The 10356-nt window shown below is 36.0% G+C and overlaps 1 protein-coding gene across 2 annotated transcripts in view; it reads right to left on the bottom strand.

Moving 5' to 3' along the window:
- Positions 1 to 10356, bottom strand: part of EXOC5 (exocyst complex component 5) — a 78669-nt gene that overhangs the window by 22321 nt on the left and 45992 nt on the right. For both annotated transcript variants that reach the window (XM_006864610.1, XM_006864611.1), the window contains 5 exons: positions 6291 to 6400; positions 4512 to 4556; positions 4276 to 4416; positions 3119 to 3201; positions 552 to 761 (listed from right to left, as the gene is read on the bottom strand). In XM_006864610.1, the coding sequence (XP_006864672.1) occupies positions 552 to 761; positions 3119 to 3201; positions 4276 to 4416; positions 4512 to 4556; positions 6291 to 6400 (589 nt within the window). The remainder of the gene's footprint in view (positions 1 to 551; positions 762 to 3118; positions 3202 to 4275; positions 4417 to 4511; positions 4557 to 6290; positions 6401 to 10356) is intronic.

The following is a 10356-nucleotide window of genomic DNA, read 5'->3' as shown; positions in this document are numbered from 1 at the left end:
AACCCAGCTGCTTGGATTATTTGTACAGCATACAGGTGAATAAGTATGGTGAAATAATACAACCCTGTCGCACAGTTTTATTAATTTTAAACCATTCAGTGTTCCCATGATCTGTTCGAACAACTGCCTCTTGGTCCATGTACAGACTCCTCATGAGCACAATCAAGTGTTCAGGAATACTCATACTTTACAATGTTGTCCATAGCTTGTCATGATCCACACAATCAAAAGCCTTGGCGTAGTCATAAATAGTAATAATAACAAATAATAAAATAAGATATATGTATATATATCTTAGTTAATAACCTGGAATGTTTACTCACTCTAAAAATGAAAAAGAAACTATAAAATGCTTTCTAATACTGGCACTCTGCTTGACATTTTAATTATGTTATGTTAGGTCATTTCACTATGTGGTTCAAAAGACACGAATTTGATCAATGGTGTTAAGTGACCTGGGTTAAAAAGTTATTCACAGAATATTCTGATGATAGTTAATATTGTGACATGTTAATCCAAATATAATAGGAGTATTATTTAACAAAACTCACCCTCCTGTGCCAATGGATCTCTTTTGATGGTTTTTGGAATCATAATAGCGGTGTAGGATCATAGCACTTCTGCTTTTCAAATAATCAGTCTCCATTTCAATATAGTTCTCCAAATAGGAAATGAAAATGGATTTGATAAGCTTAGACAAGAAAGTCTGTTTATCAGTACCTAAGTTAAACTCCATCAACTTGCTGGAGAGATTGGTGGTTCTTTTCATGGAAAAGGGGAGGGAAAAAAAGATTAATGTATATTTTAGGTATAATAACAATACTAAGGGATATGTATTTTTACAGTGTAACTTTAATATTTTATGTTAAACTACCAGCTCTTAAAAACTACGGAATTTTCCTCAAAATTTTTATTTCCCATTGTTGAAAATATGGTCACAAGAGTTTTGTTGTTGACATAAACTTCCTGATAATGGTTACTTTTGAAAAACCTCCTCCCAAAATAATGACACTGAGTAATAGCAATATGGTTGGAAAAAATAAAGGTTAAGAAAACAAAATCTTCCAAATAAAGTATTTATCTGTAGGAGTAGCTCTGCTATTCACAAAACACAAGACAAATTCTCACGGCAGATCCACGTCCGGAATTGCTGCATTTGTTATTTCCTATGACAATTTACTGAAGTGTTAGCATCATGTAAGTGTGATTGGATCCTAGTGTGGCACTATAGGATAAGCACTGAACTGCTAACCATGAGGTTAGCACTTGAAATCCACCAGCCACTCTTTGGAAATCCACTATAGGTCAGAACTGATTTGACGGCATTTATCAAAGTGTGATTTCATATTAAGAAAAAAAAGTTACAGACCAGTAAAATAGCTTTAGTTTCTATTTAAAACCAGAAACGGAAGTCTTCAATATTCTTTTAAATAAGACAACATAGTTTCATGTTCCATAACATAAAGTAAAATATCAAACTCTTCAATGTTCTAAGCATGTATTACAACACAAGTCTATAAAGTCAGCCATTTTTCAATGCTAAAAAGTATACTGCTATCTGACAAGCAGTTACTAAAAAATATCTGGATATGTTCCTATTTTTCATTTTCTAAGTCCTGGTGTGGCATTGTTGGATAAGCATTGGATTACAAACTGAAAGGTCAGCAGTTCAAATCCACCAGGCACTCCTCAGAAAAACTATGCAAGATCATTTTGAGTTTTCTTTCATTATTAGACTACCCCGATTTTCATTCTCTTGCCTTCTTTCACTCAAACTGGAATGCATTTCTTTAACTCAGGTATGTGGGCACATTGCCACAGAGGGGTTCTGCTGAGGGAGGTCTTCTTACTAAAATGGTAGAGCTTTGGTGTTTAAGTTGCAGACAGGTAAACTCATTTAAGTTCCCTTCTTCATATTTTTATTATTTCAGCTACAAGGAAATGCCACCTAGCTACTGTTTTCCTATTATGATTTAAATTCCTAGATATCCATCTTGCTTATCCCCTGCACTTTGCAAAGGAAAGGGATTGATAGTAGTATTGGAGCCCTGGAGTCCTGGTGTGGCACTGTAGGATAAGTACTGGACTGCTAACCAAAAGGACGGTCGTTCAAGCCACCAGCAGCTCCTTGAAAACTTTATACAGGGTCATTGCAAGCTGGACTCACAGCACCTAATAACACCATCTACATGGGAGCCCTAGTGGTGCTGTGAGGTAACCCCTGGACCACGAGTCACAAATCCCACTCTTACTCCACAGGAGAAAGATGAGGCTGCCTGCTTGTGTAAAGATTTAGTCTCAAAAATTCTATATAGGGTCATTATTTATGAGTCGGAAATACTCAATAGCAGTGGGTTTGATTTTGGGTTTTATGGGAATTGAAAGAAACCCTGGTAGTGCAATGGTTAAGGCACTCAAATGGTATAGAAGAGTTGACAATTTGAACCCACCAGCTGTTCCATGGGAGAAATATATGGCCGTTTGCTTCCATATTTACAGTCTTGGAAACATTATGGGACAGTTCTGTTCTCATAGGTGCACTTGACTACAGTGGGTTTTGGTTTATGGGCATTGAAAAGAGCCCTAGCAGTGCAGTGGTTAAAGCACTCAGCAGGTAACTGAAATGCTGAGGATCTGAACCCACCAACTGTTCCATAGGAAAAAAGCTGTGCCAGTCGGCTTCCATAAATATGACAGTGTTGGAAACACTATGGGCAGTTTTACTCTGTCCTATCAGTTCACTGTGAGTCAGAGCTCACTCAACGGCAAATCAGTTTTATAGGCACTAAAGGAAAAAGCTCAATGAAAGAATAGCAAGTTTTCCAATCTGTTCTTTCCAAGAGCTTTAGGGGCTTAAGAGGATTAGATACTATATCTGTCAAGTTGCCACAGAATTCGTCAAAAATCTCCATCATGGCTACACTTTATGCAATGAAACTTATATTATGTGTAAGCTCGTAACATTTTTTAATTCTTTTTATCAAAAGTTAAAGGAGTAATAAAGTTGATGACTATTTAATACGACTAATAAAAAAGATATTATGAGTTGGAACCAACTCGATGGCACTTAGCAATAACTAAAACAGGACCTATTATTTTTTAATAATTAAAAATATACCTTGTATATAGATCATAGAGGTTTTTGAGATACTGCTCTGCATCACATTTTCTACATTCTTCTAACTGGTCTTTTACAAAACTCTAAAAAAAAAAAAATTCTGTTAATTTAAAATACATTACATTCTATATAACTTCTCAAGGTACTTGTTTCCTCAAAAATCACTCTACCTTCTTGACCTGTTCTGATTTAAAATGAAATTAAAAAGGAAACACAAAGATCAAATATAAAAAGAAAACAAGCTTTTATTTCTACTGCTTCCCACATTTAACTCTAAGATATCTTTATCAGTCTTGATAATATACAAAAAAAAATTTAAAGTACCTTTTCTTTGGAAACCATCTCATGAGGTACATCAATAAAAACTGAGGCTACTCCTACACACAATTCCTCAGAGAAGCATTCCCCAAACTATCTGGTTAATGATATTGCCTTTTAGTATATTAATAGGCATTGCTCTCAAACAAGGGTTCCCTGATTGGTAAATGTTTTCCACTCTCACTTCTAGAGAATTAGAATACATATTAGTACCCTACAAGATGATCTGAAATCTAGAACAGTGTTTCAGAAACAACTATTTGATGTTGCTGTGGCTCTAGAGGATACGCACTGGACTGTGAACGACAAGATGGGTGGGTTGAGTCCACCAGACACTTTGTGGGGGAAAAAGGAGACTTTCTAATCCCACATAAAGATTTACAGGCTCAGAAATACCACACAGGGTCGCTGTAAGTTGGAATTGACTCTATAGCACTTAACAACAACAATCGAATTTAGAAAATGCTGCTTAATGTATAGTACGGAAAGAATCAAGGCTGCAAATTATATACCTGTTTTGGCTTTTCTCTTTTCATGTTAGTACCATATTGTAAAAAATTCTAAAGACCACACTTGTAAGTCTTGTTGAATTTCACAAGTGCCACCTATTAGTCATGGTAAGGGCCAAAAACAAAAACCTAAGCTGACCCTACTGTTATCTAATACTACTTCACAACAATTAAAACACAAATTTCAAATACATGCTCTGAAACCACTTAGTGATTATCCTCTTAACTGTATAAATAAGATTACTATTCCTAAAGTCAAACATTCAGTAAACAACTTAAAAAACCAACAGTGTCCTAACAGCTACTTAATTTGTCATTGTTTAAAATTACCTGTAGTTTGATTTCAAATACATTTTGAATAAGTTTAGCCAGTACTGTTTCTGGATTACTAAAGATATCTCCAACTTGTTTGTTCACCCTCTGACAGAGTATTGCTGCATCTTCAAATATGTCGTTTCTCAAGTAAGCACCCTAGAGAGGACAGGCATTTTATACATTAGTTTTATAATGACTTTAAAAAAGTAAATGAGCATTAAGTAAAATTCAGTAAAGTCTGCTATTGTTACCTCCTGGCACTGCTTTATATAAACATCAACACAATGGGAATAACCCTACAAAAAGGAAAGAAACACATTGTTAAAACTGTTCAGGTCAAATATTAATAATAATCTCAATACAAAGTAGTAGTATATGTAATAAAATTAGGCCCGTGTCTCAGTGAATAGCCAACTGTAGTAGTTGAACATAAATAAAATTGTGGTAGATCAATAACCTAACATAGGATTTTTTTTCTCTGCTATTCATAAGGTTTTCAGTGATGAAATATTTGGAAGTAGTTCATCACTCCTTCTTCCTAGTCTGTCTTTGTCTGTAAGCTCATTTGAAACCTGTCCACCATGAGTGACCCAGCTTGGTATTTAAATTATCCTTAGCATAGCTTCCAGAATCACAGCAACTCACAATCCACCACAGCACAACAAACTGACAGATGAGTGGTGGAAAACCTTATGAGTAGCAGAGAAACACTGTCAGATATAGTGCCGGAAATGAGCCCCTCAGGTTGGAAGGCACTCAAAATGCGAAGCGTGGCAACAATTGTGAGGTTGGCCCAGGACCGGGCACTGTTTTGTTTTGTTGTGCACAGGGTCGTTATGAGTCAGTACCGACTCAATGGCACCTAACAACAACAACACAGGGTTTATATGATGAAATTTTTAGTTGGTTCTTATCCTTGTTGGATTTTAGACTCAATCAGGAAAATTGAGATCTAGTTAAGTTCTTTATAGTAACTTTTGTCCTGTGATCTCCTAGGATTAACTCCAAAACCCACATGCACACACAGATTCAAAGTCTTAAGGAAAGGTGTATGTGAATATATTTCCTGTTTTACTCTCTTGAAGTCAAAGCTTTTGTCTTCTCTGGCAAGAATCCGGACAGAGCTGTATTTTAAGCTTTCCATCAGGCAATCTGGAAATTTACTTGTAAAACTAAATTTATTTTAACAAAATATACTTGTCACAAATAATTTATAACATTTGTAACAGTAATGAAATTTTTGCCATAATAGGCAAAATCAGATATAAAAACAAAGTAAGCAATATGAAGTACTCTGTGCTCTCAAAGGCTATTCTAACTATTCATTTGGATACGTTACTTAAATGAAAAGTCCAATACGGTGCTTCCATTTCTCTAATCTAACTGCTTCCATTTTCTAATAAAAATATGAAGAAACAGACTAAAAGAAATATAATTTCTTCAGGCAGTGCTTTGCAGAAATAAACTGCCACACAGGGATACTTGCCCTAATTTAAATTCCAGGAAGATAGTACCACAATCATACTGTCAAAAATCTACCTGAGATTGACTGAATTTAAAGTATTTGGTCATATTTCATCTATATAGGTGGTTCCTATAATCCAAATATTCAAAGGCTTAAGTTTTCTTACTTTTATTCTACTTCTAACATGTTTGACTGAAAAAGCTATATTAACAAACAAAAAGGCAAACATGATTTTTAAAAAAAAGCTACATAAACATTCATTAGTTAAATATTAATTGAATATACTTATTTAAATAAATATCAAATACCTAACACTTAAGATGATTTATTAAAGAGAAATAAATAACGTAAGGGAGCACGGTGGCACCATACAGTAAGTTCTGGACTGTAAACCAGAGGTCTGTGGTTCAAGCCTACCAACTGCTCGGTGGGAGAAAAATGAGACTCTCAGCTTCTGAGAAGATTTACAGCCTCAGAAACCCAATACAGGGGAAAATCAGACTATAATAGACAGAATTTATATAATCTTCTGTCTTAAAGACTGGTCTTCACTTTTAATTTTTACCTTAAAATGAAGTAAAACTGCTGCTACTTCTCTCATCCTGGAGATCTCACCTCTTCTTTGAGCACTGGTGAACTCCTGAATCAACTGGCATTCTAAATCATGGTACTTACCTAAAGGAAAAAGGAAGTCATTTGGCTACAACAAGGCAGACAATATACTCAAGTTATTTACAAGTATCTAAGTTGTTTACAAATACAATGACTAAAATTTTTTTAGAGTGGGGATAAGCATTGAATTGCTATCCACGAGCCTGCAGTTTGAGCCCACCAGTCACTCTACAGGAGAAAGCTAAGGTTTTCTTTTCCCGTAGAGATTTACAGCCTCGGAAACCCTATACACGACTGCTATGAGTTAGAACTGTCTCAAGGGGCACTTAACAACAACAGAATGACTATGGAACTATTTTCTGTAATTCTTCTTTGGAAAGAATTATAAAACAATAGGAGACTACAGGTACTGAATCTTATTTCTTAATATATAAATCTCTGTTTTCAAAGTACAAAAATCTTCTAAACTGGTAAAACAGTTGGGTTCTCCCATAATTTAACTCCCAAATGTCATTTCTGAAAGCAACAGACTGAAAAACTCTTAACCCTGAAGCCATGAAAAGAGTAAAGACTATGGAATTCTTTGTTAGAGTTCAAAACCCCTACAAGGTTAGACTGAAGCATCAAATTTCATCTTAAAATAATTGACAGGATTTAAGTAATGGTATTCTTGAATCTATTAATAGGTTCTGAATGAGAACTGTAACAAATTCATGGTAATCAACACCATTTAAAGAAGTCCAACTAAGTTATCCTTGTTCCTAGACCTTTTGGGATACAGGAGTGTCTCTGACTGCATAATGGTTATGAGTCGGGCTATGAACCTCAAGATCAGCAGTTCGAAACTACCAACCATTCCTCGGAAGAAAGATAGGGCTTTCTGCTCCTGTAAGATTTACAGCCTCAGAAACCTTATGCAGTGAGTTGGAACCCAATCCACAGCACATTACCACCACCACTATGAATTTTCTATGTAAGAGCCTCCAAAACAGTTGCACAGGAGGCAAAGATAGTGGTCTTTCCAGGAACCTAGAATGATTTAGCCTAAAATCTTATCTGACGACTAGCAAAAAAAAAAAAAAAAAACAAGCTAGTCATGTAAGAAGCTAACAGGTACTGAATTGCTCTATGAGGGGAACTGAAAAGGTTTGTAGAAAAATTACATGTTTTCATTCAATTTTTTCACATCTTTGAAGCCTCCCCCCACCCTATAAGCTGAGATTCAAAAAGAGAACAGCAGATATACAACATAAGACAAATTGTTAAATTAAAAAAAAAAAGGTGTCATGCTATTTATATAATATGCCAACAATTATTATTAAATAAATTGCTGCTGTTGTTAGGTGCTGCAGTCATTTCCAACTCACAGCAACCCCTATGCATAACAAAACGAAAAACTAACTGATCCCACAGCATCCTTAAAATGATTGTTCTGTTTGAGGTCTCTGCTGCTGCCACTGTGTCCATCCATCCCCCCCCGGGATCCTCCTCTCTTCTACTGACCTTCTACCAATCATGATGTCCTTCTCCAGGGACGTGTCTCTCCTAATAACATGTTCAAAGTATGGAGACCTGGTGTGGTGCTGAAGGGTAAGCACTCCACCACAGGATTTGTATGAACCTCAAGGTTGGTGGTTCAAACTCAACAGCCACTCCTCAAAAACCCCCCATACAGGGTCACTATGAGTTGGGACTGACTAGATAAAAGGCACTTACAACAACAAGAGACAAAGTCTCATCATCCTGGCTTCTCAGGAACATTCTGGCTATATTTCTTCCAGCACAGATTTGTTTGTTCTTTCTTGATCATCTCCAACTCCATAATTCAAATGTATCATTTTTTCTAGTCTTCCTTATTCATTGTTGAACCTTTGCAAGCATCTGAGGCAAATGAAATTACCATGCCTTGGATCACACACACCTTAATCCTCAAACTGATATCTTTTCTTTTTTTTTAAAGAGGTCTTGTGCTGCAGATTTACCTGATGCAATAAATAAATCATATGATTTCCTGACTGCTGCTTCCATGAGTGTTGATAGTGGATTCAAGCAAAATGAAGTTTTTGACAACTTTAATCTTTTCTCAATCTATCATGATGTAATTTACTGGTCCAACTGTGAGAATTTTTGTTTTTTTTTTTTACACTGAGGTACAATCCATACAAAGGGGTATAGTCTTTGATCGTCACCAGTATTTTAAGTTCTCTTTGCTTCCAGCAAACACAGTTGTATTATCAACATATTGCCGGTTGTTAATGAAATCTTCCTCCAATCCTGATGCCACTGCTCTTCGTATAATTCAGCTTCTCAGACTCTTTGCTCAAAATATAGATTGAATGAGTATGGTTAAAGGATACAACTCTGGCATACGCTGCTCCTGATTTTAAACCATGCAGTATCTCCTAATTCCCTCTGAGCAACTGCCTTTTCTATAAGTTTCCTTATGTACAAGTTCCTTATGAGCACAATTAAGTGTTCTGGAATACTCATTCTTCACAATGTTATCCATAGTTGGCCATGATGCACATAGCATAACCCTTTGCATGGGCTAAAGCACAAGTAAACAGCTTTCTGATATTCTCTGATTATAGTCAAGATCAATGTGATATCAGCAATGATATCCCTTGTTTCAAGTACTCTTTCTGAATATAGCTTGAATTTCTAGAAGTTCTATTTACTTTGCAACTGTTTTTGAAATATCTTAAGCAAAATTTTACTTGCATGTGATATTAATGATATATTTAAGGAATATCCACATTCTATTGGGTCACCTCTTTTTGGAATGGATACAAACAAATATGGATCTCTTCCGAACAGTTGGCCAGGTAGCTTTCTTCCAAATTTCCTGGCATACATGAGTGCTTCCAGTACTGCATCAGTTCGTTGAAAAATTTCAACTTTTATTTTGCCAATTTCTAGAGCCTTGTTTTTTGCCAATGTCTTCAGTGTTGCTTGGATTTGGTTGAACATTGACTATTTCTTTTTGGTATGATAACTGTGTATTCTTTCCTTATTCTTTTGATGCTTTCTGCTTCATTCAATATTTTGCCCATTGTTGATTTTGTTAAGTGCTGTCAAGTTGGTTCTGGCTCATACCAACCCTGTATAGGATTTCTGAAGACCATCTGGTGGGTCTGAACTGCTAACCTTATGGTTCAAAGTCAGTGTTGATCCTTAAGCAGCACATCAGGAGTCCATTTTGCCCTAAGAATCCTTTTTGGTCTTCTGTAGCTGCCCTTTGTAATTTTCTGTTCAGCTCTTTACTGCCTCATTCCCTTCTATTTGTTTTAGCTTCTCTATGGTCAAAAGCAAGTTTCAGAGTCTTTTCTGACATCCATTTTGGTCTTTTCTGTCTTTCCTGTCCTTTTAATAACCATCTGCTTTCTTCCTGTATGAGTTTTTTGATGTCACCCTCACAACTCTTCTGGTCTTCTGCTGATCATGAGTGTCTAATACAACAAATCTGTTCTGGATATGATTTCTAAATTCAGGTGACATATATTCGAGGCCATTTTTTTGGCTCTCCTGAACTTGTATATGAACACTTGATGGTATGTTCCACAGCCTGCCCTTGACCTAGTGCTGGCTGATGATATTGAGCTTTTCCATTATCTCTTCCCACAGAGGCAGTCAATTTGATTCCTCATCTGGTGAGGTACAGGTATATAGTTGCTCTTTATGTTTTTTAAAAATGTATTTGCAATGAATAAGTCATTGGTCCTACAAAACTCTATCATGCTACCTCCAGCATAGTTTCTACCACCAAGGCCATTTCAAAATAGTGGTCCTTCCTCTTTGTTTCCAACTTTGGCATTCCAATAACCAGTAATTATCAACGCATCTTGATTGCATGTTAGATAAATTTCAGACTGAAGAAGTTCGTTGGGTTAGTTAAGTACCGTGGAGTCAGTTCTGACTTATAACAACCCTGCACAGGGTTTCTGAGGCTGTAAATCTTTACAGAGGCAAAAAGCCTCATCTTTCTCCCGCAGAACAGCTGGTAGTTTCAAACTGCCAAC

This window comes from Chrysochloris asiatica, unplaced genomic scaffold (assembly GCF_000296735.1).
Source record: "Chrysochloris asiatica unplaced genomic scaffold, ChrAsi1.0 scaffold00067, whole genome shotgun sequence".
Lineage (NCBI taxonomy): Eukaryota > Metazoa > Chordata > Mammalia > Afrosoricida > Chrysochloridae > Chrysochloris > Chrysochloris asiatica.
The sequence above is the reverse complement of the archived record's forward strand: the minus strand, read 5'-3'. Positions and strand labels throughout refer to the sequence as shown.